This window comes from Prionailurus bengalensis, chromosome A2 (genome assembly GCF_016509475.1).
Source record: "Prionailurus bengalensis isolate Pbe53 chromosome A2, Fcat_Pben_1.1_paternal_pri, whole genome shotgun sequence".
NCBI lineage: Eukaryota > Metazoa > Chordata > Mammalia > Carnivora > Felidae > Prionailurus > Prionailurus bengalensis.
Window position 1 is genome coordinate 162672679 of NC_057348.1, and position 27728 is coordinate 162700406.

Here is a 27728-nt window from a genome sequence, read left to right on the forward strand (position 1 = left end):
GTAGAGAGAGTGGGGAAGGAGAGCACCCGGAGGGACCCTAGGGGTGCCCGTGGTCACTAGGAGTCCAGGAATCGTCCCCTGCTACTGACACAGCGTTCGCCTCCCACCCAAGTCCTCGGGGCAAGGCCAGCAAGGGCAAGGGCCAAGTCCTCCACTCTGGCCAGACAACACTGACAGGCCTCTCTGACCCTCTGGTTGTCCACCCTGCCGACTCCTCCCCTAACCCCTACCCCCTCCCTCACTCCCACCCTGCCCCAGGGCTCCAAGAACACCTGGCTTCCCACTTATCAGTCCTAGTCCTTTGAGCGGAACCCAGGCGTCCGGCCCCCCACCCTCTGGGCGGGCTTGGAGCCCAAGGCTTTAGAGCCTCCCAGCCTGCCTTGTTCCTGTCCCATTGTGTGTGGGGCAGGGGCGGGGCAAGGGCCAGCACCGGAGAGCCCCCTCTCACTGCCCCCTCCCCTTCCTAAGGAAAAGGCCTGGGCTCTGCTCAGAGTGCCAGAGCAGAGGCGAGGCTGACATGGGCAATTTGAAGAGTGTGGGCCAGGAGCCGGGGCCTCCCTGCGGCCTGGGGCTGGGGCTGGGCCTGGGCCTGTGCGGCAAGCAGGGCCCAGCCTCCCCGACAGCAGAGCCCGGCAGGGCACCGGCACCCGCACCCCCACCCCCACCCGCACCAGACCGCAGGTAAGGGCCCTGGAGGCGGCGAGAAGCAGGGGGCAGGCAGGAGGGTGTCAAGCCCTAGAGCCCCAGGCTGGGAAGGGCTAGAGCCTGTAGCCCGGCCAGGAGGACCAAGTCGCCCACACAAAAGGGCTACCTACCGGTGTGGATAGAACAGGACAATCAGGGAGGTTCGGAGAAGAGACCAGGGTCAGGACCAGCGGGCAACAGGTGAAAGCGGGAGGTAAAGGTGCCAGTTTACCAGGTTTGAATTGCTACTCTGCCGCCAAGAGCTGTTTGACTTTGAGCAAGTTACTTCACCTCTCTGAGCGTTTATACGTAACAGGGATATAGCAGTAATTACTCCATGGGATTGTTGCGGGTTTCTGGCTCACGACAAGCCTCCAACAAACAGTGAGGATTTTTTAAGAGAAGAAAGGGGTCGGGGAGGGTAGTTACAGGGGAGTGAGAAGGCAATCTAGAAGGGGAGAGAGTCGGCCCCCGGGAGACTCAGGACCTTGGCATGGGAGGCTGAGAAGAGAGCAAACAGGCCGCATTCCTCTCCTCCAGGCTCCACCTCCTAGCGGCTGTCAACCCCAGACTAACGTGGTACCTTCAGCCCCGAGAAGAGAGAGAGGGCGGCTGAGGGCCAGGTGGGGTGCCAGGCCAGGCAGGGTGGCAGGGCCGGAGGCAGCTCCACGGGGAAGGCTCCGCACTGGCGCACCCAAGGTCCGAGGCCCTCCCTTCCTCCCCGCGGCTGGCCTCAGCCTCTGGGAGGAAGTGATAAGGCCTCTGAGGCCTCCTTTCACACAACAGTTACTGTCAGCAGGGGGTGACTGGGGAGGAAAATCTGGGCTGAGGAATCCCAGGGTTTCCCTCAGCTCAAGGGTGGGTTCCATCCCCCTCCAGGTAGGGTTCATCACAGCTCCGGGGGGGTTGGACCCCCCTGTCCAGAAGGGGTGAGGTGGGCCCTGAACAGGGATGAGACCCAGCCTTGGGCCAGGGGCTCAGGAGGTCAGTGCTTGCAGCCCTGGGCAGCCCAGGGTCTGGCGACTTGGGAGACAGGTGGGCCTGGGTTTTAAAGGGACCGGTTCTTCCCATGTGGCCCCTGGCAAGATTCCTAACTTTTCTGAGCCTCAGGTCCCTCCTCGTCTGTAAATGAGGACACAAATATATTATCTACCTCCTAAGGTTTTCGAGGGGGCTGACAGAGAAAGTGTAGGAAAGCACATGGCAGGCAAGCAATCAATCACTGCGGTTCTGAATGTTGTCGGAGGCGTCTCTGGGGGAAAAAAAGTTCCTCCCCCATGACCCCTCCCCTGGGTCCCAGCAGTCCCCCGCTCACCAAGCCCCCGGAGGGGCCCAAGTTCCCTCGTGTGAAGAACTGGGAGGTGGGGAGCATCACTTACGACACCCTGAGTGCCCAGGCACAGCAGGTAAGGCCGGGAGCCCTCCCCATCCCCTGTCAGGGTCAGGGGGGCGAAGGCCAGTCCCCTCTAGAACTCGTCCTTTGGTCTCCAAAGACAAGAGAGACTGGGAAGAGCCAGAGGAGTTAAGGGACGCCCAGGGGACTTTGGTGACTCCCGGCCTCCCGCCCTTGCCCCAAGTCCTACCATAACCTGGCACAACCTCACCCCTACTTCCAGTCTCGGTCCCAGCCCTGAACCCACACCTGCCCAGACCCACCCTCCCTCTGCCCCCTCCCCTGCCTCTGCACCCTGACCAGGTCCTCACCTTTGTGCTCCCTGCTCTCTCTGCCTCTGCCCTCCACCCCAACCCAGGAGGGGCCCTGCACCCCTAGACGCTGCCTGGGCTCCCTGGTTTTTCCACGGAAACTGCAGAGCCGGCCCTCCCAGGACCCACCACCCACTGAGCAGCTGCTGAGCCAGGCCAGGGACTTCATCAACCAGTACTACAGCTCCATCAAGAGGTGACACCGTGCCTTGAGACCCACGGCCCACCCTTGTCCTCTGACCTGGGGCCCTGGTCCTGCCGAGGCCTCGAAATGATGATCACCTTCCCCAGGAGCTGCCCCCTATCCCACACCCTGACACCAGCCTCCCCCCAACACCCACACAAAGCCTGGGGAACCTCTCCCCCCACCCCTCGCTGACTCGACTTCCTTCTGCTCCACCACAGGAGTGGCTCCCAGGCCCATGAGCAGAGGCTTCAGGAGGTGGAAGCCGAGATAGCAGCCGCAGGCACATACCAGCTTCGGGAGAGCGAGCTGGTGTTCGGGGCTAAGCAGGCTTGGAGAAATGCACCCCGCTGCGTGGGCCGGATCCAGTGGGGGAAGCTGCAGGTGTGGCTGGCTAGCAAGCACCCAGAATGGGGACTGGGGGACACGAAAAAGGAAAGGAGCAGTGAGGGCAGCCCCTGAGGCTTCCCTGGGGGGGTCCCAAGCAGTGGGGACTTAGAGATCGGTACGCCTGGGGAGCCCCCAGTCCAGTAGCTACCACCTGGTTGTTAAGTCCAGAGGCAGTGTCTTGACTGGCTGCGAGGAGAAACACCCAGATACACTGGGTCAGTGAGGACAGCTGAGCCGTGGTCCCCGGGCGGTATCATCAGTTCAACAGAAGCAGTCTTCTGGAAGAGGCCCCTGGCTGTTTCTTCCGTGCCGGCCTCACCTGCCCAGCCCAGCCCTCTAGTGCCTGCCTGGGCCCCACAGACTCCTTCACGCTCCCACCACTGGAACAGCCTAAGAGAAACGAGCTGACCTGCAGGGGAACTTAACCCATGACCTTGGCCTCCTTAGCTGTAACTGGCCACCAAAGAATTTGGAATAAAGCCACATGCTCAGCAAATCCCAAACAAGTCTCAAATAAAAGAACCATCCTGTCTGAACCTTGCATACCCTTGAAGTTGTTCAAAGCTGAGCTTTGAACCCATCAGACCTTCCAAATGTGATCACACTCACTGCTACATCCCTCCCGTGGCCCCAGGCCAGCCACTGCCACCCCCTGCTTCGGTCACTAACACAAGCAGGAAAGGGATCTCCCGGCCCCCTGCGGGCCCCCCCCCCCACCCTCAGCCAGTCAAGATGGCTTCTACTAGCATAGGAGTATCAGGACAGGCAGACTCCTGGACGGCCACCTCATGCAGCCAACCCCCTTCCCATCAGCAGTGTGCTCAGGGACAGTCTGATGACTGGTTGGGGTCACCCGCCTTTGCTTGAGCACCATGAGGTAACGGGGAACTCACCACCCACACCCTTAGGTGGCCTCCCCGTCAGTTGGCACCCCTCCCTGGCCGTCGGGTTGGTAATGACTGGGTCCCTCCTCTGTGGCAGGTACTGAGTCAGCTTCTGCAGGGGTGGGGAGATGTCCCAGCAAGGAGATAAAGGCAGACAAGGCTGCGTTGGGTGTGTGGGGCACAGGGCAGGAAGGGCTCAGTGTGCATGCATGCGGTCAGGGAGGCTCCTTGGAGGAGAAAGAACCATGACAAGTAACACCTCCAGCCTTTGGGGGCTTCTCAGGAGGTGGCGACACCCTCCCCTGCCTCCTTACCTTCTCCTAGAGCTGATACTCAAGACCCCTGTGTCCCCCTGTCCCCCTGCCTTGGCTGGCTCAGGTGTTTGATGCCCGGGATTGCAACTCTGCCCAGGAGATGTTCACCTACATCTGCAACCACATCAAGTACGCCACCAACCGGGGCAACCTCCGGTGAGTGCCCCCCCCCCCCCGCCAACGCTGTGCCAGATGGCATCCCTCCCCTAGGTGCCAGCAGAGGTGGGGCTCTGACAGCTGTCGTCCCCATGTCAGCTCGGCCATCACAGTGTTCCCCCAGCGCGCCCCAGGCCGCGGAGACTTCCGAATCTGGAACAGCCAACTGGTGCGCTACGCGGGGTACAGGCAGCAGGATGGCTCCGTGCGGGGGGACCCAGCCAACGTGGAGATCACTGAGGTGGGCCCAGAGAGGCGGAGAAGTGGAGGCCGGCCAGTGAGGGCTCTGCGATGGGGCACGGGGTCCAAAGGGGGGGTGATGAAGCAGGGAGGGGGGACCCTCACTGAGATGACGGAGGGAGATGCCGATGAAGGGGGTCCCTGAGGAGAGTGGGGGGTTGGGCCCCTCAGACGCCCCTCTGGCCCTGCTCCCCGCAGCTCTGCATCCAGCACGGCTGGACCCCAGGAAACGGGCGCTTTGACGTACTGCCCCTACTGCTCCAGGCCCCAGATGAGCCCCCGGAACTCTTTGCCCTGCCCCCCGAGCTGGTCCTCGAGGTGCCCCTGGAGCACCCCACGTGAGCATGGCAGGGCCTGGGTCAGGTGGTGGAGGGGCTGCCCGGGGGTGGGGTGGCCAGGCACCGAGGCTCCACGGGCAGCTTGATCCCACACCCCGACACCCCCAGGCTGGAGTGGTTTGCGGCCCTGGGCCTGCGCTGGTACGCCCTCCCGGCGGTGAGCAACATGCTGCTGGAAATTGGGGGGCTGGAGTTCCCCGCGGCCCCTTTCAGCGGCTGGTACATGAGCACTGAGATCGGCACGCGGAACCTGTGTGACCCGCACCGATACAACATCCTGGAGGTGAGGACCAGAGGGTAGGGAGGGGGTGCGGGGGGCTGCCCGCCCCATCCCCTCCGGGCTGGAGCCTTTGATGCGCAACCAGATCCACAGACTGTCAGCAGCTGGGAGAATCTAAGGTCCCAGCTGCCTCTCGAATTAGAACTCTGGAGGCTCTGGGACCACAAGTTTGGGGCAAAGGAATGCATGTGTATTGGTACAAATATGGAATTGTTTTTCTGGGAATAGGACCTACGGCTCTATAGCTTTCATCAGATTCTCAAAGCAGATCTTGCAAAACAATGTTAAGACCCATTTTAGAGACGAGAAATTAAGACCCGGGGCAGAGAAGTAACTGACCCAGGGTCCCTCTATGTTTTGGGGTGCCTTTGCAGGCAAGGACCTGAACCAGCCCCAAACTAAGCAGTCAGGCCTCTGGCCACCCTCGCACCTTCTACTCCGTCCTCTCCCCTACACCTTGTCCCTACCAATGCTATGCACCCCTGCTCCCAGGATGTGGCCGTCTGCATGGACTTGGACACCCGGACCACCTCATCCCTGTGGAAAGACAAGGCAGCCGTGGAAATCAACTTGGCCGTGCTGCACAGTTACCAGGTACACAGGCCCAGACTGGCCAGGAGGGCAAGGGGCTGGGGCTGGAAGAGAGGGAGGCACTTAGAGACGGGGTAGGAGTTGGAGACAACAGGAAGAAGTGCCATAGTCCGTGAGGCACACTGGGCCTGCAGGTCTGGGGACACAGCAATGCAACTCCGGTCCGGGGACACAGCACATGCGATTCCGGGTGCCGCGTTAGGATGGTCTGGTACGCCGGGAGCCCTACTGACCAGCACATGCTCAGTAATGCAAGCCCCCAGGGCACAGTGGGTATGGTGGTTTGTGGGACCCGCCAGCTTCTGGAAATGCTAACTCCAGGATTGAAGGCCTGCTGAGCATTGTTGTTTGAGGAAACTGCCTGCTGAGGACTTGGCCAGAGTTTAGGATGTTTTGGTTGTGGGGGCAGGACATCCAGATGTGGGAGACCGGAGCTGCTGCTACTGAGCCTCAGGGGTGGCCGTGCACGCTGCACGCGTGCAGGGGTGACAGCATGGTAGGGGGACACGGCCTGTGTTAGGTGTGGGGTGACCCAGGACACAGCGGTGGTCGGGGTGACAAGCGTGGGTCTGTAGGCTGAGTCTAAGCCCCTGCCTCCCCAACCCCAGCTGGCCAAAGTGACCATTGTGGACCACCATGCTGCCACGGCCTCCTTCATGAAGCACCTGGAGAATGAGCAGAAGGCTAGGGGGGGCTGCCCTGCCGACTGGGCCTGGATCGTGCCCCCCATCTCCGGCAGCCTCACCCCTGTGTTCCATCAGGAGATGGTCAACTATGTCCTGTCCCCTGCCTTCCACTATCAGGTGCCCACCCCACTAGCTCTTGCCCGCTGTCAGCAGCCCCCAGGGGCCTCCAAATTTTTGCTTTCTTTACTTACCTCCTCCTCCTCCACTCCCCCCATCACACCCCTACAGCCAGACCCGTGGAAGGGAAGTGGGTCCAAGGGTGCCGGCATCACCAGGAAGAAGACCTTTAAGGAAGTGGCCAAGTAGGTGCCCTAGGAATGCTGCTGTTCCCCCACACCCAGGGCACCAGCTTTAGCAGTGGGAAGGCCCACCAACTCCCACACCCACCACTCAGCGCCCCAAGACCTTACTTGGACCGTGCACCGGGGGAGGCCCTGGCTCTGTGTGCCTGGGACACCCCCTCACCCCACCCTCGCCTGCAGTGCGGTGAAGATCTCTGCCTCACTCATGGGCACCGTGATGGCAAAGCGAGTAAAGGCAACAATCCTGTATGGCTCCGAGACCGGCCGGGCCCAGAGCTATGCACAGCAGCTGGGGAGACTCTTCCGGAAGGCTTTCGATCCCCGGGTAGGGCTAAGCCCAGAGGGGTGGGGACCTAGAAGGGGCGGGGGGGGGGTTGATCTATATCTTCAGATGTGCTCTGGAGGACAGGAGAGGGTCACAAGTCAGAGCCCAGGAGGAACCCCGGGATCCAAATGGATTCAGGGATTGAGTAAGGGCCTGAGTCAGGGTCGGAACTGTGCCCTGCCTCGAGAGCCCAGAGTAGAGGTATGAGGGCAGCAGAGATCAAGTCCCTGGGACATCTGTCTTCTCCTTGTCCACAGGTCCTGTGCATGGATGAGTATGATGTCGTGTCCCTCGAGCATGAGACGCTAGTGCTGGTCGTGACCAGCACATTCGGGAATGGTGATCCCCCAGAGAATGGAGAGGTGAGACCCAGCAGTAAAGGGGCCACTGGGAATGAGGGAAGACTTAACATGGAGTGGCTGGACAGGAACCCCATCCCCCCAACGGAGAGTGGTGATGCCCTGAGAGTCCCCCAGAGTGCGAGTGTGGACATTCCACTGGGACCCCAGAGCCTGCACAAGCCATTCTCCAGGTCACACAGGGGCTGCCCCTGACATACACACACACACACACACACACACACACACACACCTGCTTCAGTGTGTCCCCAAGTCATTTCCATGATCAGTACAAGCATTTAACACATGGAAGGCACTTCTGGGCTGACCGACGAGTTTAGACTGCTCTCAAGCATGGACAAATTAGAAAAACAGCGATACTCCGCCCGCTACACAATGTCGGCTTTTCCTTTTCTTCTTTCCTTGACGAAAGAAAAAGAGATGTCAACAGAGATCAGGCAACTTTGCTTTCTGAACAAATCCTTAAAGAAGCAAACTAGAGCACCGCCACAGAACACTTTATTATTAACCATTATCTTTCCAGCTTCTCCGTCCCTGGCGGCCCCAGGTGCACTCATTTCTAGGGCTCTCATGTTTCAGCGTCTAGGCGATAAATGCCTTCTTAGCACGAAGTACCTCCTCAAGTACCCTAAAGCAGAATTCCGATGCAAGCCTTCCCCCTGCCATGTGGCCCATGCCAGCCCCCATTCTCATCTGCCTTGCAAAGGAAGATAGAATCACTTACTCTTTTAGTATAAGAGTAGTGTTTGCACCCGTGTGACCCACGAGCCGACGAAGACCCAGCACATTTCCATCACCTGGGCAGTCCCCTTCGTCAATGCCTCCGGCCAGCCCCTTCCCAGGCCATCCCTACCGAAGGCCAGCACCCTTCTGACTTCTGTCACCTTAGTTTCGCCCGCTCTAGGATGTCATAGAAAGGGGAGCACATGGTAAGTGTTCGGCCTGCTTTTGAGGCTCACCTCACCGTGAGTGATTCAGCACCTCATTCCTTTCGACCGCTGAGCAGTGCTCACTATGTGACTACAATGCGTGTTTCTCTGCTCTCCTGCTGACGGACACTTGGGCCATTTCCAGTGTTTGGCTATTATGAATCAAGCTGTCATGAACATTCTTGTGCAAGGCTTTCGTGGGCCTATGTTTTCATTTCTCTTGGATGAATACCTACGAGAAAATTGCTGGGTCATCGGGTAAATGTGTGTTTAACTTTAAGACCAACAAACAAACAAACAAAAGAAAAACCCTGCCGAACAGCCAAATGGATTCAACCGCACACTACGATCTGTGCATTTCAATGTATGTAAATTTTATCTGATTTTTTAAAAAATGGAGCAAACCTACGAATACGCCCCATAGAAAATGGGGTGTATTCGCTAAAGACACTAACAAGAATGTGTACGGCAACATTGTTCCTAATAGTCCCAGACTGGGGACAATTCCAATGACAATCAACAATAAGAATGGAGAAACACAATGTGGTTTTATTCGAAGTCTATACAGCAATGAGGGCGAACGGATCACAACCACACGATATAGATGAACCTGACAATGTAACGTAGAGGGAAAGAAGCCAGACACAAAAGAATCAGACCATAGGGTTCACTCTGTATTCAGTGCAGAGAAGACAAAACGAATTCGTGGTGACTTAATCAGGAGAGCGGTTGCCCCCGCGGGGTTGGGGGGCTGGTGACTGAGAGGGGTAAGGAGGTGAATCCTAGGATTCTAGCGATGTTTCTGGAGAGGATGCGGACTACGTAGGTAGGTTCAGTTTGTGAAAATCTAGAAAGCTGGACATTAAAGACCTGTGTACTTTTCTGCATGTGTGACCCTTCAACAAAAGGTTCAGAAAACAAAATTTAGGCAGTATTTGAACCTAGAGACCCCCACCACCCAAATGCATCTACAGTTAATGCTGAGACGTCCCAGCCTTGCCGCATTTCTGGCTTTTGCCGCGCCAAGATGTTCCGTGTAGCCCATAGCTATTTTCACGGCAGAACATGACGCGGCTCAGCCTTCCAGAAGACGAGATGGAGGCATGGCAGGGAGACTGAGGGCTGTTCTCCCCCTATCGAGTTGGCTGAAACATCAAGGACTGGCCACATCCAGTGCTGGCAGGAGTGAGCAAAGAGCACTGCTCTACCTGGTTGCTGGGGGATGGTCTGACTCACCTTCCTCATCAGGTCTTTAAATCCTCTGACTTGGCAACTCCACTTTTAAGGGCAGCCCTACCAAAACACGCAAAAGAGGCAGCAGGAGTGTATATATGCAAGTGCTTGGGCATCGGTCATAGACCACCCAGAGGTCCTGAGTCAGAGGGAAGTCTCCTACATGTAGTACCTGCCAGTGAGGGGGCACTATGTAGCCATTCCAAAGAAGGAGAGGTCGGGGGCACCTGGCTGGCTCAGTCGGTTAAGCATCTGACTTCCGTTCAGGTCATGATCTCGGGGTTCGTGAGTTTGAGCCCTGGGTCAAGCTCTGTGCTGACAGCTCGGAGCCTGGAGCCTGCTTCGGATTCTGTCTCCCTCTCTCTGTTCCTTCCCTGCTTGGGTTCTCTCTCTCTCTCTCTCTCTCTCTCTCTCTCTCTCTCTCTCTCCCCCTCTCTCCCTCTCTCCCTCTCCCTCCTTCCCTCTCTCTCTCTCTTTTCCCCTCCCTCCCTCCTTCCCTCTCTGTCTCTCTCCCTCTCTCTCCCAAATAAATAAGAATTTTAAAAATTTTTGTTTTTCGAAAGGAGGTCATTCTTCATGTGATGACCTGGAAGGAAGGACATCCATGATATATCCATGACAGGTTGTTAAGAAAAAGCAGATAAATATGGTGTGGCCCCATTTTTACTTTTTTAACAAACTATAAATACAGATACATTTCTGAGTACAACGAAACAGAGCTCGGAGGTTAAACACCTGTCAACAGGGCCCCTGCCTTGGGGGCCCGGACTAGAGGGAAGGTAAGGGTAGATTTTCCCTTTTATCATTTTAAGGTTCTGTCATGTTTCCAGAAAGCCACTACCTGGTTTGAAATTTTCCAAACAAAATCACAATTTACAGATAAGAATTCTAAGGATCAGCCCAGTACAGTTTTCAACTTCTGTGTGGTTTGAAGTAAAGCAAAACTAACCACGATAACCACGCTTCCCCTCGCCAGAGTTTTGCGGCGGCCCTGATGGAAATGTCTGGTCCCTACAACAGCTCCCCTCGGCCAGAACAACACAGGTGAGTGGGGGTGGGACTTTGGGGGGAGGTGGAGGGAGGGCAGTGAGGCATTTGGAGACAACGAGAAAAGGGGGGCTGAAATGTTCCCCCTCTGCACCTCCACAAGCTGGAGGGCAGAGGTGAGGGGGCCTGGGCCCCATCACAGCTCAGGATGCCCTCCTCCCTTATGACCTGCCCACTCACAGTCTGGTCAGTCCTGAGGTGTCCTTCAGACAGAACAAGGGGGGCACGGCAGGGCCTGAAGGCGCAGAGATCCCTGGGAGACAGAGCCAAGCCCGAGGACAGGGCCCTTCTTACCCCAGATGTAGACACCCTGAAGCTGTCCCCTGGCTGTGTCTGGGCCCGCACCGAGCCCCCAGCTCCCTGTGACGGCCCTGTCTTGGTCTTGTTTTGCCAGGAGTTACAAAATCCGCTTCAACAGTGTCTCCTGCTCAGACCCGCTGGTGTCCTCCTGGAGGCGGAAGAGAAAGGAGTCCAGTAACACAGACAGTGCAGGGGCACTGGGTACCCTCAGGTCTGGGGGGGGCTGCAGCAAGGGGAGGCGGGGGAGGGCGGGCACGCTGCCTGGGCACGCGTGGGGCTGGAACGGGTGTGGGCTCCAGTGACGGCTCCCTGCACCCCAGGTTCTGTGTGTTCGGGCTGGGCTCCCGGGCGTACCCCCACTTCTGTGCCTTTGCCCGTGCGGTGGACACGCGGCTGGAGGAGCTGGGTGGCGAGCGGCTGCTGCAGCTGGGCCAGGGAGATGAGCTGTGTGGCCAGGAGGAGGCCTTCCGTGGCTGGGCCCAGGCCGCCTTCCAGGTGAGCCCCTGGACCTGTCCCCGCATCTGACCCAGGCTTCCGCTCCCACCTGAACACCCAGACTAACAGAGCTGTGACTTTCTCAGCCTGGGCTTCCTCCAGGGGCAGCTCTGCCTGGTCTGGGGGTCATGCCTGAAGCTGGCCAGGCTCCTTCTCTCCCATTCCTGATGCTCTTTCAGGGCAGGGCTGGCCCAACCAAGGTTCCCAGGCTACAGCTTAGCAGGTCTGGGCTGATGGAGAGGAGGAGGACATCCTTGGAGGGGGGGCTGTGGGGGCACCTGGCGCAGGCAGAGGGCTTGCTGGGGTAGAGAAAGTCCAGCTGGAGAAAGAGACAGGCTCGAGTTGGAGGAGGAGAAGAATGGAAAACAAGACTAAAGAAACCACATGAAAGGGAGTGCCTGGAAGCTAGGAGTGGGACAGGAAGAGCAGGGCGCACTGTGAGATTTTAGGGACACCACTTTAAAGACGTGAGGTCAATGAGAGGAACATCCAACTAGAAGCAGGAAGGTGCTGAACTAACTCACTAACTCCGGCAGCAGCGGTGGGGGTAGGAAGGAAGGGAGGGGGCCACGGAAGGAAGGAAGAGATATAAGACTTTACACACACAAAAGAAAGATTAACAAGACCGGTGACACAGGTCGGAGGAGAGGGAGCAGCCAATCACAGAGGGACCCTGGATTTCAAGGCGGGAGCTGGCCAAGCAGTTTGCAGGACTTGTACCTGAACAGAAACAAACAGAATATGCACCCTCCCAGGGGTCTTGCCCCAGGGGCCCCCTCCAGCCTTTGTGAGCCACTCAGGAGGGACAGACCAGCCAGAAACCCTTTCCACAGCCCCCCCCAAATGCAGGGTCCTGCGCCAGGAGCGCTCTAGGGTTTTACATAATCTTCGCCAGAACCTCACGGGGTATAAAGATGGGGTCACTGAGGCACGTGGAATTTAAGCACAGGAGTCAGGGTTTGAACGCAGGTCTGAACGCACAGACGCACCGTGCGCCGAGCACCGCGCTCCCTAAGAGATGAACGCTCACCAGATTAAGTAACCAGCCGGTGTGACCCGAATGAGTGGGTGTCAGGGGAGAGCTACGAAATGGGCCGAAGAACGAGGCACGGTCGGCCTCAGCCTCCATTTCGATCCCATTCTCCGTCCCGCCGCCGGGGCCGCCCCTGCCACAGGCGTGAGCCACGGCAGGGCCCCTCCACTCCCACAGTCCCCGGAATGGAAGGCGACAACCGGACACCCAACAGGCCAGCTCGGCCTCCCACCTCAGCCCCCCTGAGCTCCTCTCTGCCCCGGCCCTCCCCGGTGGCCAGAGGCCCTCAGCCCCCACCTGGCCCCTCAGGCCTCCTGTGAGACTTTCTGCGTGGGAGAGGACGCCAAGGCTGCCGCCAGGGACATATTCAGCGCCAGACGGAGCTGGAAGCGCCAAAGGTACCGGCTCAGCACCCAGGCGGAGGGCCTCCAGCTGCTGCCAGGTGAGGCTCTGGCCTCCCCCTGACCCTGCCGGCCCCCCCTGGGCTCCCGGGGCCCCAGGACTAACTCTCAGGGGCCGGGCCGGGCTTCTGGCTGAGTCTCTCTCTCCCCCCAGGCCTGATCCATGTGCACAGGAGGAAGATGTTCCAGGCTACCATCCTCTCAGTCGAAAACCTGCAAAGCAGCAAGTCCACGTGAGGACAACCACCCCCGCCCCCACTCACACCTGTCCTGGCCTCTCCCCCCCCACACACACATACCTGTCCTGGACTCTTCTCCCCTCCCACATCTGTCCTAGCCTCTGCTCCCCTCCCCCCAAACCTGTCCTGGCTTCTCTTCCCCCCACACACCTGTCCTGACCTCTCCTCCCCCCCACCCACACCCCTGTCCTGGCCTCTCCTCTCCTCCCCCCCCCCCCGCCACCCCGTCCCAACACCCTCCTCCCAGGTCCTCCTCGCTCCCCCTAACTGCCCTACCTCCTCACCCCCCAGCCGGGCCACGATCCTGGTGCGCCTGGACACTGGAGGCCAGGAGGGGCTGCAGTACCAGCCGGGGGACCACATAGGCATCTGCCCGCCCAACCGACCGGGCCTCGTGGAGGCGCTGCTGAGCCGTGTGGAGGACCCGCCTCCGCCAGGAGAGCCCGTGGCCGTGGAGCAGCTGGAGAAGGGCAGCCCTGGTGAGAAGGCGTGGTCTGGGACATGACAGTGACAGCCCGCCCTGTCCCCCTGACTTCAGGGTCCCCTTGAGCTGAGGACCTGGCAGGCAGCTTCCACCTCCACTCACGGCCGTAATGCCTGTGCTCAGAGCCGCCTGTGCCTCCTCCTGTCAGGGCGACCTTGTTGCGGGATGGTCCACAGAGGGTGGCTTTCCCAGTACCTGCCCCCCATGCCCCCCAGAAGGCTGCCCTCTCCCTCTGAGCTCCTCCCAAAGTCTCCTCCCGACAGCCCAGCCTGCTCCATAGCTGCCGTCGGGTCCACCCTCTGCCACACCAGTGCCTAGGGTTAAAGTTAGTGGGGGAGAAGCAGAGCCCAGACCAACCCAAACCAGCCAGGGGCCCCAAACACACACACACACACACACACACACACACGTACACAGGGGCTGCCCAGGCAGGTTCACCACCACTGTTCAAAGGCAACGTCTCCAATAAAGCACAAGACATGGATGGTCAGGGCTGGTGTTACCCCCAAGCAACCATCGCCTCAGACCACGCAGTTCCAGCTGGCCTCTTCCTCATACCTCCCCTGTACACCAACCCCCAGGTGGCCCACCCCCCAGCTGGGTTCGGGACCCCCGGCTGCCCCCCTGCACGCTGCGCCAGGCTCTCACCTTCTTCCTGGACATCACCTCCCCGCCCAGCCCTCAACTCCTTCGACTGCTCAGCACCCTGGCGGAAGAGTCCGGAGAACAGCAGGAGCTGGAGAGCCTCAGCCAGGTGCAGGGCCACCCCGGCGGGCAGCAGGGGCTGGTGAGGCAGGACGAGCTGGGTGGGGAAGGGGAGGTACCTGGCTCACGTGTCCTGGGGCTTAAGACCCAGCCCCTGAGTCACTAACTCATCGCTGAGTTCTCGGCGCTCCAGAAACGTTTGTTGGCCCGAACTAAGGAGGCAGAGACCCCAGGGGGCTCAGTTCAGGAGTGAAGAAGGGAGGTCGGCAGGCAGGGTTGGGAGGTTCCAGAGCCGTGACGCCCCGCCCCCACCAGGACCCCCGGCGCTACGAGGAATGGAAGTGGTTCCGGTGCCCCACGCTGCTGGAGGCGCTGGAACAGTTCCCGTCCGTGGCGCTGCCTGCCCCCCTGCTCCTCACCCAGCTGCCCCTGCTCCAGCCCCGGTACTACTCCGTCAGCTCGGCGCCCAGCGCCCACCCGGGAGAGATTCACCTCACGGTGGCCGTGCTGGCGTACAGGACCCAGGGTGAGGTTGCGAAGGGCCGGGGTCAGGGCCACACGGGGACCCGGGGACGGGCCCCTCACCGGCACCCTCTCCTCCCCGACCCCCAGATGGACTGGGCCCCCTGCACTATGGAGTCTGCTCCACATGGCTGAGCCAGCTGAAGGCCGGAGATCCTGTACCTTGCTTCATCAGGGGGTGAGTGAGTAGTTCAGGGACATCAAAGGAGAGAGTGTCCATCCAAGCAGGGGTGGACAAAGTGCCCCGGGGACGGCCGGGGACAGACAGAGGAATCAGCAGGTGGTCGCACAGGGTGAGGGTGGAAGCTTTGGTGACTGGGAGCAGGGAGGACCGACTCAACACGTATCAAGGATGGGGTGTCCGCTCAAGCGACTTCAGAACTTCGACGAAGTTTTGGGCGTTTTACTCATTGGGACTTAGCGTCCTGCCCTGAAGCTTCCCCTCCCAGAGACAGGGCTGGGATTCGCCCAGCAGCTCCTGCTGCACTTAGGTACACTATGTCCCCTGCTTATTTGGCTTTTTTGAAAGTTGTATTTATTTGTTTGTTTTTGAGGTGGGGGGGGGGGGTAAGAATCCCAAATCCGCAATGTCAGCGCAGAGCCCAACATGGGGCTCAAACTCACGAACCGGGAGATCATGACCTGAGCCGAAATCAAGCGTCGGATGCTTAACCGACTGAGTCACCCAGGTGACCCATCCCTTGCTACATCCTCGAGGTCAGTCTGACTGGGGAGGCAGTCAGGCACTTGGGAACTGTGTCCTGTTCCAGGATTAGTCCTCACTTAGTCCAGGGAGAACTAGTTAAGTTACCAAAGTATCAGTAAGGACTGGAAGAAAGTTAGTCTTCAGGATGCCCTTCCTGCGTGCCGTGTTCAGAAGTCTTGCCCCACCCGGCAGCCAGGACCCAAAGTCTCAGGGGGGACTTAAAAGAGTTTCTAGGATGGGCACCAACTAGGTCCCGTCACCCAAACCCATCAGGAGGAATCACACACTGTACCAATCTACTGAATACGATCCAAATACCCATATTAAGGCTATGACTGAAAATGAGTGAACTCGTTATGAGCCAAAAGCTGTCCTTCCCTTCCCATGTTTTGTAAATCTCTTAAACTGAGACATCAGAACATTCTTCACTTCAAATTACATTGTATTTCCTGTGACCCAACCTCCAGAAGCACAGGTCCAGGGAGTTTCTGCCTGCAGGTAGAGTTCTTTCCATAAACACATCGTGCTCACTGTGAGCGAGACTGTGTCGAACACACGTGGCAAGTTATTATCCCACTTATCAGTGGAACCTGAGTTCTCTTCTCTGCCCTCAATGGAAGATGGTAAGAATCGGGGGAGCTGGGAAAGCACAGGGGCCGACAGTGTTTCTCCACTAGGGCTCCCTCCTTCCGGCTGCCGCCTGATCCCAGCTTGCCCTGCATCCTAGTGGGCCCTGGCACAGGTATTGCCCCCTTCCGGGGATTTTGGCAGGAGCGGCTGCACGACATTGACAGCAAAGGTGAGACTGGGGGCCCAGGGAATGACTGGAAGGCAGGAGGGGGGAAAGGGACAGAGACTGGAAGACAGAAACCTGGAAGACAGGAAGGAAGGCAAGGAACAGGCCACGGAGGTGAACAGAAACTTAGTAGATCAACCAGAGGGCGGTGCCCTGTTCACTTGGCTCCCTGGTGCCAGACACAAAGTAGGCAGTCGAACCGGATTAAAGACAAGGGTACAGGGGGGACTGGAAGTCTGGAGAGAATGGGGCTAGGACTCAAATGGCCAAAGTGTACTTGGGACTGCCCCAGAGCTCACCCAGCTGTGTCCAAGACCCAAGGAAGCTACAGGATGTTCAGGTTGGACACGGGGTGTGCAGGGCACCCGGTAAAACAAAAGGAGGGGGCTGTGACGGAGAGGAAGGCAGAGAGTGCAGAAACTGAGGGTGTGGAAGAATATGGCGTTGGAGCAGGGACCGTGCTAGATGGGGGCTCTTAGAACTTCCGTGTCAGATGGTGCCAAGGGCGTCTGAGTCAGAAGCCCCACGTTCTAGCGCAATGCCACCGCTGGTCGTTCCACCCGAGGAGCCACCACCTCTCGTAAGCTGCCTCCCCGTGAGCGTCGTCTCCGTAAACCAGGGTCGGGCAAGGTCTCTGTGAAAGCATTCCGCACTCTTCTGGAGGCCAGACACCAGAGGCTTGGGCTGTCAGTAGCCAGTGGGCGAAGTCGCTAGGGCTGCGCCCCTGGGAGGGGGCTCTCCCAAGCCGCAGTGCTACTTGCAGGGCTGCAGCCGGCCCCCATGACCTTGGTGTTCGGCTGCCGATGCTCCCAGCTCGACCACCTCTACCGCGACGAGGTGCAGGATGCCCAGCAGCGCGGGGTTTTTGGACGCGTCCTCACCGCCTTCTCTCGGGAGCCCGACTGCCCTAAGGTGCGACCCCCTGAGGCCGTGGTAACCTGAAGCTAGGGGCGGGGGAAGCGCCCTCTTGCGCTCCAGCAGGGCGCCCAGGCCCAGGCCCGACCACGCCCCTCGGGTGCGCGCCCTCCGCCCCGCCCCTCAGCTGGCGCCCCGCCCCTCGGCTGGCACCCCGCGGCACGCAGGCCCCCGCCCCCACTCGGCCCCTCCCGCGTGCCTTTTGGTCTCACCCACCTTCACCAAGCCCCGCCCCTTGTTTGGCTCCACCTCTCTAGGCCGCAGAGCCGCGCACTTAAGCCCCGCCTGGCCCGCCCCTCCCCCGCCCCCGGGACCCACGCGCTCTTTAGGGCACGCCGCTTAACCTCCGCCTCCCTCAGACCTACGTGCAGGACATCCTGCGGACGGAGCTGGCGGCCGAGGTGCACCGCGTGCTGTGCCTCGAGCGGGGCCACATGTTTGTGTGCGGCGACGTCACCATGGCAACCAGCGTCCTGCAGACGGTGCAGCGAATCCTAGCGACGGAGGGCGACATGGAGCTGGACGAGGCCGGCGACGTCATCGGCGTGCTGCGGGTGCGGGGGGCGGGACCATGCCGGGGCGGGGCGGGGCCATCCCGGGGGCGGGGCCCACTCCCGCTTAGGTCCCAGTCTTGTTCTGATCCGCTGCCCTCTTTCCCCGCAGGATCAGCAACGCTATCACGAGGACATTTTCGGGCTCACACTGCGCACCCAGGAGGTGACTAGCCGCATACGCACCCAGAGCTTTTCCCTGCAGGAGCGGCATCTGCGCGGCGCAGTGCCCTGGGCGTTCGACCCTCCCGGCCCAGACACCCCCAGTCCCTGAGAGCCCCTCTTGTTTTCCATCCCAGTTCCAGGAGAGGGGCCGTAGGTCTACTCTGGTTCTGCCGCTCTCCTGTCGGTGTTACCAGACCAGCCACCTCTCCCTCCCCTCCCGAGGTGCCGTCCCACCTCTATCCAGAGACTGCCCACGTATTCCAGGGGATGAGGGAAGTGTCTCTCTCTAGGTCTGTTTACCTGCCCCAGGTCCGGAGGGTCCCTCCCAGCAGTGATATTCCCGGGCCTACTGTCACCCCCTTTTTGTGTTCATTAGGTGAGTTTTAGGTTCCCCTTACCTTCCTTGGGAGTATCTTATCTCGAATCCTAATCTCTAAATCATTAAAATATTTATTATTGAAAATTCACCATAAGAGACTGGACCCGATGTTACAAGTGCTACCAAGACGCCTAACCCAGCCCCATCGATTAAAATTGCAGAACAACAAGCTTTGTTAACTTGTGCAGCTGGAGGGCGTGACAATGCTTTGACAGGGAGTCCTATCCTACACACTCCACTCTGACCCAGCGTTCTGCAAATGTGGCTTCCAGCCCATCACGGGCAGTTCTGTGTTGCTTCCTTGCTCTTGATTGAGAAGGAGGTACAGCCCTCCACCAGGAGTGGGGACGCCAGAGACGAAGGTCACAAAGAGGTGCAGCAAGCCATGAGCAACCTTTACAGCTGGTTTCAGACAGGATGAGGATCCACACCCACTTCCGCAGCCAGCGCTGCCAGTGCTGAGCTCCAAAACCACCAGCCCTCTGTAGAGTCTTTCCACTCACAAGTCCCCAGTGGAACGTGAAGGCCAGACAGGCTTGGAGAGCCCACTGCCATCCAGGTCCCGTCCCTCACTGTTTCCCTTGCATTTAGCTAGGCCTCCACCTTGGCCCCGTCCTCCACCCTGAGGATACCTGGGGATTTCTTCCCAGGCAATTGCTCGAGGACAGTTAGTTGGTGTGGCGTCCCCTTAGCCCCTTCAGACGGGGATAGTCTCTAACACTGTCTCCAGATGCCCTTGGCATCTCCTCTCCTACCCTTTCTCTGCTCTCTTGGATGAGCTTATCATTAACCTCCCCCAAGTCCTGCCCAACTAAAACATCCTTAGATCTAAAGTCAGGGAGGCGGGGGTCTTTAAAGATGGCTCGGCATCATGGCCTTCCACTCGGCCTTGTCTGATCTCCTACGGCTGGAGAAGCCAGGGAACCTGGAGGAGGAGAAGGCTCTTGGCAAGCAGTCGGAGGTTTAGATTCCAAAGATGACCATCCCTATCATCCTGAATTCCCACCACTGCCCCCATCCCTTCAAGTCTGGCTCCACCCAACTTTCTCTTCATTCCCCAGCTCCCACCCCAGTTAGACAATACTGACCCTGAGGAGCTCTCTCAGTCAGTGCTAGGGGCCTGGCCAGGCTCCTTCTGGGCATCTGTGGTCTCCTGAAACCTCCCGGGGAGCAGATTCTGGGTTCTCTGGGTTCTCCACTGCTGTCTGGGGCTGGAGGCAGGACTGGAGCCTGGTGAGATGAGCCATCAGCTGGGCAGTGCAGTGATGTCCCCCGTCAACCCAGGGTCTGTCCCCCGCACACCCTGACCACCTCACCATCACTTGACCAGGACGGCTTCTCCTCATCAGGCGAGAGTGTCTGGGAGGGGCTGGACCAGGGCCTGGACAGGGAAGAGGCTGAAGCCTCACCCCACAGTTCCTGCTGCTGCTGCTGATGGAGCTAAATGGAACGAAGAAGAATGATGGGCTTCCTTTCTGCCCCTCAGTGTGAAGCACAGCCCCTGGACTAGGTGCAGGGGGTTTTAAAACCTCCTCTTCCAGCTCCCATTGTGTACCTCCTTACACTCTACCCCACGCTCAGTCTCCATTTCATTCAGCTGCTTTCTCCCTACATGTCTCTTTCTGGCACCCTTCTGCTCACCTGGTGCAGGTAGATGGCATGCAGACTCATCTCAGCAGAAGCAAGCTCTGGGAGCTGGGCCAGCTTCTGGCCCCCAGTGCCTCCTGGGGACACACAGCTGGAACAGAGGGTGCAGTAGTCCAAAGACATGCCCCTCCCCCCAGGGCCCCCAGGGAGGGCCAGACTTGATCTCCCCTTCCCAATCACCCCCAGTGCCCCTGCATACTCCTCCTGGGGGATCAGCCCCGCCACCCGTGCTGTTCTCCATCTCATCTCAGGCCCACTCCACTCCCCCTCACCTCGGGTCCTGGGCAATGCGGGAAATGGAGGCCAGGAGGCTGGCTGTGGCTGCGGCTGGGCAGGGGGCTGTGGGGCTCAGGTCCCGCGGGGGCAGGAGGGGGTGCACCAAGAGGTTGGCCAGGAAGGCCTCAGGCTGGGAGCAAGAGAACAGGGTGTCAGAAATGAGGCCAGAAGGGGAGGGAGGAGGTCTAGGGAAGGCCCGGGAGCAAGCTGGACCAGGGAGCAGGTCAATACAAACAATGAGTTGGAGGGGAGAGCCTGGGGGTGGTGAGGGCAGAAGAGTAGGCCAGGCTGCAACTCACCAGAGGTGAGGAAGAGTCACTGAGCACCCCCGGGGTGGGGGGACTGCGAACAGAAGTGGCGCCCCAGGCTGCTGCATCTTGTTGGACCCTGCCCCGAAGGTGCCCCAGGAACTTGGAGCTGTGCCCTGGGGGGCGCCATTGTGGATGCACCAGGGAGAACCTCATCAAGGAGAGCTCAGTCTTTCCATCCTCCGCACGCTGAGAGAGCGAGGCCTCTGTCTGTCCTGCCGAGAGCCACTGAGAACAAGAATAGTCAACCGTTCACATCCTGTGGACACTGCTTTTATAGCTTCCGTGGGAGCCTTGCGGGGTAGGCGTGACAGGAAACACTAGCCCCGTTTTCCAGGTCAAAGAACAGAAGCCACGATGGGGACTTGCTCAAGATCAACCAAAAATACAGCGGCAAAACAGGACCTGGGTCTGGAGCCAGCACAAGGGTAGGGCGCAGGCTTAATGTTTTGCCAGCATGTGCACGATGGACCCCAGGGCTGGCTGGCCTGACCGCCTTATGCCAGCCCCGTCTACTGACCAGCTCATTTCTCAGCCTCTCTGATGGTCTCCGCTCCTGTTTACTGGACTTACAATGTGCCAGGAACCCTGTTAGGGTACTGCACACATCATCTCATGCAATCCTCACAGCCCTGTGCATTGGCTACGGTCACCATCCTCATTTAACAGATAAGGACACTACCACATGGCAAGTGACATGCTCCAGGTCACAGGTGGTCAGTGATAGAACTTGGGGTGGAACCCAGCTTTGCTTTAAGTGAGGCAAGCAAACCCCTATCCAACCACAACCCCACACAGCCAGGGATGGGCTCTAACCTGAGGGTGGCCGTGACGCTTCACATCCATCAGGGCAAAGGAACAGATGTCCCCAACTCCAGCCACATCCACAGTGAAGTGATGAAAAAAGTCAATGATCTCCAGGGAACGGGGGCAAAACCAGAACAGTAGAAACAGCGGAGTGAGGAGAGGAGACAGGAGCTCCTCCAGGAGGGAGACCTGGGGAAGCAAGGTGAGGCTGAGAAACAGTCGTTGAGGGGACTCGTGATCAGGACAAAGAGGTCTCCTAGGACGCCTGCCAGGCCCGGAAACCTCCAGAGTCACTTGCCGGCTCCCGGGATGGCCAGCCCGGAGCCCGTTTGCCCCACGCCCTCCCCCAGACCAGACGCTGGCGGCTCTGGGGTCTCCGCGGCCCGCTTCGGGCCGGACCCTCACCGCTCGGTACTGAAGCAGCCGCGCCATCTGCCGGTAAGCGCTGGCCTTGCCGGCAGGGCCGGGCTCCTCCGGGAGGTAATGCATGTGCGCCAAGGCCGCCTGCAGCAGGAACTGCGGGGAACGACCCCGGCCCTGTTCTTCCGGAATGAAAGACCTGGAGATCGAGATGGGGGTGCAGAAGGGGGCCCGCGGTTAGGAGGACGTGCGGGTGGGAGGCAGGTCCGGGGGAGAGGGGGCGCCCAGGGCGGGGTTGGGGGTGGTGGTGTCGTAGGGATTCGCGGGAGGCTCGGCCCCGGGTCAGAGGAATGCCCCCCTCCTTCCCGGGCAGCTCCCCGAGCACCTGGCCACGGTGGCGGTGACCCCGAGCGCGGTCATGGCGGTGAGCACGTGCTCCACGGCCAGCACGTCCTCGTCGTAGACGGTGAGCACGAGCAGCGCGGCGAAGAGCGCGCCGGCGAAGAAGACGAGCTGGCGGGCCAGCAGCGCGAGCAGGGGCGCCGGGGGCGCGGCGGCGCGCAGGAAGGCGGCGGCGGGGCGGTAGGCGCGCGCCAGGCGCGCGCGCAGCTCGTGCGGCAGCTCGTTGAAGTGGCGCAGCTGCAGGTGGGCCAGGCGGGACCAGCGGCGCGTCCCCAGCGCCCCCGGCTCGCGCCGCAGCAGCTCCGCGTGGCTGTAGAAGGCGTGCAGCACCTGCCAGGCCAGCACCAGCGGGCTCAGCGCCAGGTTCACGGCGGCCAGCAGCAGCACCGTGCGCCGCCAGCGCGCGGCCAGGGCGCCTCGCTGGTCGCTGCGCTTGTAGGCGTCGGGCAGCTCCCAGCCCCCGCGGAAGAGCGAGAAGGGCCCGCGGAAGAGAAGCAGGTCGACGTTGAGCGCCAGGCCGCGGCTGAGGAAGGCCGCGCTGCCTCCCCAGGGCAGCGCGCAGCGCGCGGGCAGCAGGCCCTTGTTGGCCAGCGCCACCTTGTAGTTGGTGTAGCGCAGGATGCGGTGGTGGACGTCGAGCTCGGTCAGCGGCCGCGGCTGCACGCACAGCCCCCCGCTCTTCTGCAGCGCCAGCAGGCGGGACTGAACCTCGGCCCAGGGCACCGAGCTGAGTTCCTCCTGAGGAGAGGGGGCTGTTGAGCGTCAGCTGGGTTCCTCGGCGCGGTGATGCCCAAACTCACCTTGACGGAGCTACCTCCCTCGTCTGCCCCCTCCCCACCTTCCTCACCCAGTGTCGTTCAAGGGGCGAAACCTGTCGCCTTGCCCGTTCTGCCCTCTCTTGCCCTCCTCTAACCTTGTCACTGACCGGGGCGCTTAGTTCCCTTCATTGTCTCCTGAATTGTGTTCCTCCTGCCCCTGCCACTCTCAAGGCCCTGAGTCTTGTGCTTCCCAGGGACACCTCGTAAGTTAACTTCTTCAGGTATTTGGTCTCAGCTTCTCAGGAGCAGATTTTCTGAAACCTCCCCGCCCTGGTTCTTCACAGAGGGCACAGAACTGCTGCTGGGACCTGGGAACTGTCTCTCCTTCCCAGCCCTAGGGTGCAGGCCAACACAGGACCTGAAGCCGCACCACCTCTTATCTCCGCATGCTTTGAGACCGACCCCCCGCCCCCAGCCCCATCCCATTCCACCGCCCATTAACCCTCCTAAGACACCGGCTGTGTCCATGTCTGGGTGGGGTGCTGTCAGATCTCACTTGGGTCTCATCTGCAAACCTCACGTTAGCCCAGTTTCACCCAGCTGCCCCAGTCCGGCTTAGTCAAGTCCCTCCAGGCCAGCCTCTCCAGTCCATCCCAGGCTCTCCCCTTCCCCTGGAAGGAATGGGGGAGGGGGAGAAAGAAGGGAGGAGGAGGAAGAGAAGGGTCAGCAGCCTCCTGGAGAAGCAGTGCTCTAACTCCTGCCTTCCCCCACCGGTGCTCCCCTGGCCCTCTCCATCCTCCCTGCACTCTGTCTGTGCTCCCCCACTCGAGGGGCCTTTTGGAAACCTCTCCCCTTGGCCCTGCAGGAGAGCCATGCGGAAGGTTCTGCGCTTCTGAGGGGAGCAAGGGAAGCAGGCTGCAGAAGACAGCCTTTGAGCTGAGCCTTAAAGAACGAACTGGGGAACAGAGTAAGAAGGAGCACGAACGAGATGGGGAGGAAAGAAAGGGCAAAGCATGAACTAGGACAGTGAAGGGGCCCACACAGTGGCTCACTGCAACCGTGAGGGAGGCCAGAAAGTGGGGGGGGGGGGGATATCACCCAACGGGGCCTGACCACTCAGTTGCGGGCTGGTGGGTCCACTCCTCACTGCTGCCCACAGATGCTCACCACCCCCCCACCTCCTGCATCGGGCCTTGGAATGCCTTCCCACCTCCTATCCTTCCCAGCCCCACCCAAATTCCTCCTGCCCTGTAAAGTCGGATGACCGCCCTTCCTCTAAATATCCACTGTTTGGAGCACAAGCATGTGACCCTAAATCATCAGCTGTAATCCAAGTCAACAAAACGCCACTCGGGTAAGGACCAAGCCTTAGAAGTAAGTGGTGGTACCTCTTCTCCTAACATTACTCAGGGCCTGGGCAGGTGTCAGCGAGGCCTTCTGCCTGCTTTCCAGTGGGCCCTTCCATCTGTCCAGCCCCCGCTCCTCCCTATTCTCTGTCCCCACCCCTGACAAGGCACCCCTCCACAGACACACCCGCCCAGCTCACCGGGGGGATGTGCAGGGCCTCCCTGTAAAACACCTGGATGTCCCAGTAGCTGAAGAGGTTGCAGACTGAGCGAAGCAGCTGTAACAGCCAGAAGGCTGCAGCCAGGATCAGAAGGAAAACCAGCAGGGGGCTGGAGCGGATCCTGTGTGGGGTGGGACAGATAGCAGAGAGAAAGTGGGGGCCCAATAGAAAGGGAGACTAGACTTGGGGAGCGAGGGAAAAGTCACAGAGAGAGGGACCCAGCTCCACCAGCAGCTCTCAGCGTGTGGGCCCTGGGAGACCCTGAGGCCCTTACAAGTGTCGGCAAGGTCCCAACTTTTTTCAGGTAAGACGAAGGTTTTCTGCCGTTTTCATGCTCATTCTCTCATGAGCATACAGTGGACTTTTCCAGAAGCTACGTGTGTGACACCACATCGGCAGCTGATGGAACGTGTGCTGGTGTATTCTTAGATTTTAAAGCTATTCTCAGCTTAGGTCTCGAATGAGGTAAATATACCTCATAAACAAATGCTCTTGGGCGTTCTTGATCAAGTTTAAGTGTATTCAATGTGTGCTGAGACCAAAAACTTGGGAGTACTGCTGATTTAGACCAAAGGACAAAAGGATGGGGGGGCGGTGCTTGTCTGCTTGTCTGCTCGTCTCCCCCTTCCACGCTCCCCCCACCAGCTGTCACTCACCGCTGGGCACACTGGGAGGAGGACAGGATGGCATCTGCCAAGGTGACTTTGCCATGGAGCAAGCCAGGTGTTGTCCTGTTGTTCGGTTGGTTGGCGAAGAGAATGTTGTAATCCACGCAACGAAGGAGGAAGGTTGTGAAGGTGACGATGAAGACGAATTGTCTGGGAGACAGGGAGTGCAGTAGTGAGGTCTGAGGGCAGGGAGGGCTCCTGCCCCAACCTCCAGGTCAGCCCTGAGGGTCCTCCCCTCCCTGCCGAGCCTCTGGGCTGCTTGGGTGGGGTGCGACACAGACTAAAAGCAGCAGGCACTGCTGAGGGAGCAAGGTGACAGAGTCTGGGGCTTGGGACAAGCATCTCACCCCAGCTGGAAGACATCCTCCAGCAGGATGCAGGCGAAGCCATTCCTCTGGTGGTAGCTATAGATGTGGCGGTGCGTCAAGAAAGAAGCCTGAGGCACGAAGGGCCTTTCTCGAAGACACCTCTCCCTCACTTCCGCAACCCACTGCGCCCTGAGAGCCGCCGGCCAAGAATGGCACCAGCACCAAAGGGCCCTCCCACGCCAGTGCTGCCAGGCCGAGCACAAAGGATATCTTGGTGAAGAAGCTGTCCAGGTTCTGGATGTGGTGCCAGGAGCCTGGGCACAGGGGGGAGAGTGTTGGGACTTGGCTCTCCCCTGAGCGCCCAGTTCACATCCTCGGGAGCCCCCAGGCCCTCCCCAGCGTGCTCCCCTCGCAGCCCCACACCCACACTCACCTCGGAGCCCTTCGGGCACATGGAGCAGGGGCTGCTGCTCCTCCCCGTGGAGGGGTGAATCTTGGGACCCCTCGGGGTCACAGTCCTCCAGCCGCTCATAATCCTGCTCAGGGATCAGAGGCCCTATCCGCAGCCCAGGAGGGTCCTGGGGGCATCGGTGCGAGGGAGGGGGAGTCACTGGGGCCAGGGGTGGGGTGGAGTGGGAGCCCCAAGAGGGGGGAGCAGAGCTGGGTGTCATCGCGGGCCCTGCCTGCGTTGTTGGGGTGGGGAGGGCACTGTGGGGAGGCTGAGAGCCCCCTGGGGCCTGCATCGCTGGGCAGGGGGGTCCCAGGGCCGGGGGAGGGACCGAGGAAGGGGAGCTTCTTGTGTGAGGGGCAGGGGACAGAGAGAAGATGGAAATCCGCCCTCTGCCAGGCCCCCGACATGGAGGAGGAGGGAGAGGGGGCAGCGGCATGGGGAGGAGAGGCACTGATCCAGGCCCCAGGTCTCTCCACCGCCCCAGCCGCCCTCGGTTCCCCCCCCAGCCCACTTGCCTCACCATCGGGCCAGTAGCTTCTCCTGAAAGCTTGGACGGATGGGAGCTGCCGCCGTATCCACAGAGGTCTGGTTTGCTGAGCAGGGACTCCGGCAAGGATGGTGACAACAGCAAGGTGACTCAGTCAGGGCAGGCCTCAGGCGTCCAAGCCGGCAGTCACCTGTCTGACAACTCACACCCCTTCCAGGGCAATCTGCGGCCAAACCTGTCACGGCCAAGCCTCTGTGCCTGGGAGGAGCACAAGCTGGAGAGGCAGAGGCGGAGAACATGCAGACCAGAGACACCTACTGTCCCCTCCTCAGACCTGGAATGGATTTAAAGGGAAGGCCAGAAAGTAGCAGCCAAAATAACAAAGCCAAAAGAAACTCCTACCAAGGGATTCTAAGGCTATGAGGCTAAGATGTTACATCTTTGATTTCTTGAAACCTGGTCTCCTCTCTCTACACATGCACACAGGGATCCACAGAAAAAAGGCTTTAAGACCAAAAGCAAAAAGAAGAAAAAACAAAAGAAAAGGCTGGTGTTCTGTTTGCCTGCCAATACGAAGGGGAGGGGAGACTGCCAGACTGGGCAGCCAGGTTGCAGGAAACTGAGGAAAGGGAGGAGGTAAAGAAAGGAGAGGCAGCTATTCCAGACGTGAGGAGTGGTTTGGGGAGCTTCGGTAGAAAAAGGCTCCTTGGGAGTTCCGTTTTGTCTTCCTCTTTATCTTGGGAAACACCGAAACTCTCTTCCCCAGTCCTCATCCAGTTTGGGGGGCCCCCTGAGAAGCATCAGAGCTGAGCCAGCAGAGGGCAGCTGGGGGGCCAGGATCAGGAAGGATAATTTGCATACCCAGGGATGAGCTGGTTGAGTTCCTTTCTGCCACCTCAAGGAGGAGAAGGAGGCAGCTGGTTTGTTGGCATGTTCGACGCCATTCCTGGGGCCCTGAATCACCAAGTTTGCTACTAAAGCCCATTCCTGAGGTGCTGACTCAGCTGCCCAGGTGTCAGGGCCTGCAGGGCTTGGGCCTGAGGGCTGTCTTAGGGGACAGTATCTGTGAGAGAGAGGAACAAAGTGCTTCCTAGAGTGTGTTCACTGGAGGAATGTGGAGGCAATCATGGAATTGCTCACAAAACACGAGACCAGATATGCCTGTTTTTCTCCTTCTGTGCTGCCTTCCTGGGACAGGAATTGTTAAAGTAGCTCGGGGCTTGCATAGTTTTATCCCTGAGCAGGAGGCAGAACTCCTAGAGGTGGCATCCTAGTGCCCAAGATGGAATCCCACATTGCAGAGGAGCTAGGAAATTCCCATATCTTAGAGACATCTGCCAAGACATCTGCCT

General features: G+C 59.6%; 2 protein-coding genes across 2 annotated transcripts; one reads left to right on the forward strand and one right to left on the reverse strand.

Annotated features, from left to right (window-relative positions):
• The first annotated feature begins 427 nt into the window (after positions 1–427).
• NOS3 (nitric oxide synthase 3) lies at positions 428–18425 on the forward strand. The gene is made up of 26 exons (XM_043589917.1): positions 428–681; positions 1988–2090; positions 2436–2584; positions 2794–2956; positions 4225–4316; positions 4416–4557; positions 4755–4894; positions 5003–5177; positions 5667–5768; positions 6374–6568; positions 6680–6753; positions 6934–7078; positions 7336–7440; positions 10576–10643; positions 11041–11157; positions 11267–11441; positions 12784–12916; positions 13030–13108; positions 13406–13593; positions 14180–14352; positions 14619–14829; positions 14916–15003; positions 16209–16330; positions 17091–17239; positions 17602–17796; positions 17906–18425. The coding sequence occupies exons 1-26, from the start codon at positions 518–520 to the stop codon at positions 18065–18067; spliced, it is 3609 nt and encodes a 1202-aa protein (XP_043445852.1). The 5' UTR covers positions 428–517; the 3' UTR covers positions 18068–18425.
• On the reverse strand, positions 18391–27728 carry ATG9B (autophagy related 9B). Its single transcript, XM_043589918.1, has 14 exons — positions 25872–27728; positions 25709–25752; positions 25478–25542; positions 25119–25280; positions 24442–24583; positions 22121–22875; positions 21781–21934; positions 21385–21564; positions 20560–20796; positions 20257–20390; positions 19979–20075; positions 19654–19777; positions 19426–19567; positions 18391–19262 (listed from the first exon to the last, which is right to left on the reverse strand). The coding sequence occupies exons 1-13, from the start codon at positions 26410–26412 to the stop codon at positions 19440–19442; spliced, it is 2763 nt and encodes a 920-aa protein (XP_043445853.1). The 5' UTR covers positions 26413–27728; the 3' UTR covers positions 18391–19262; positions 19426–19439.

Bases quoted from the DNA above. Each gene is read 5' to 3' on its own strand.
- ATG9B (XM_043589918.1), bottom strand. From the start codon at position 26,412: ATGGTGAGGCAAGTGGGCTGGGGGGGGAACCGAGGGCGGCTGGGGCGG. The intron at 25,543-25,708 runs ATATCCTTTGTG...ACGCACCGCCAC, and splicing joins TGGACAGCTTCTTCACCAAG to ATCTATAGCTACCACCAGAG. The intron at 20,391-20,559 runs GTGAGTTGCAGC...TCTTGCTCCCAG, and splicing joins GTGACTCTTCCTCACCTCTG to CCTGAGGCCTTCCTGGCCAA.
- NOS3 (XM_043589917.1), top strand. From the start codon at position 518: ATGGGCAATTTGAAGAGTGTGGGCCAGGAGCCGGGGCCTCCCTGCGGC. The intron at 5,769-6,373 runs GTACACAGGCCC...CCCCAACCCCAG, and splicing joins CCGTGCTGCACAGTTACCAG to CTGGCCAAAGTGACCATTGT. The intron at 6,569-6,679 runs GTGCCCACCCCA...ACACCCCTACAG, and splicing joins CCCCTGCCTTCCACTATCAG to CCAGACCCGTGGAAGGGAAG.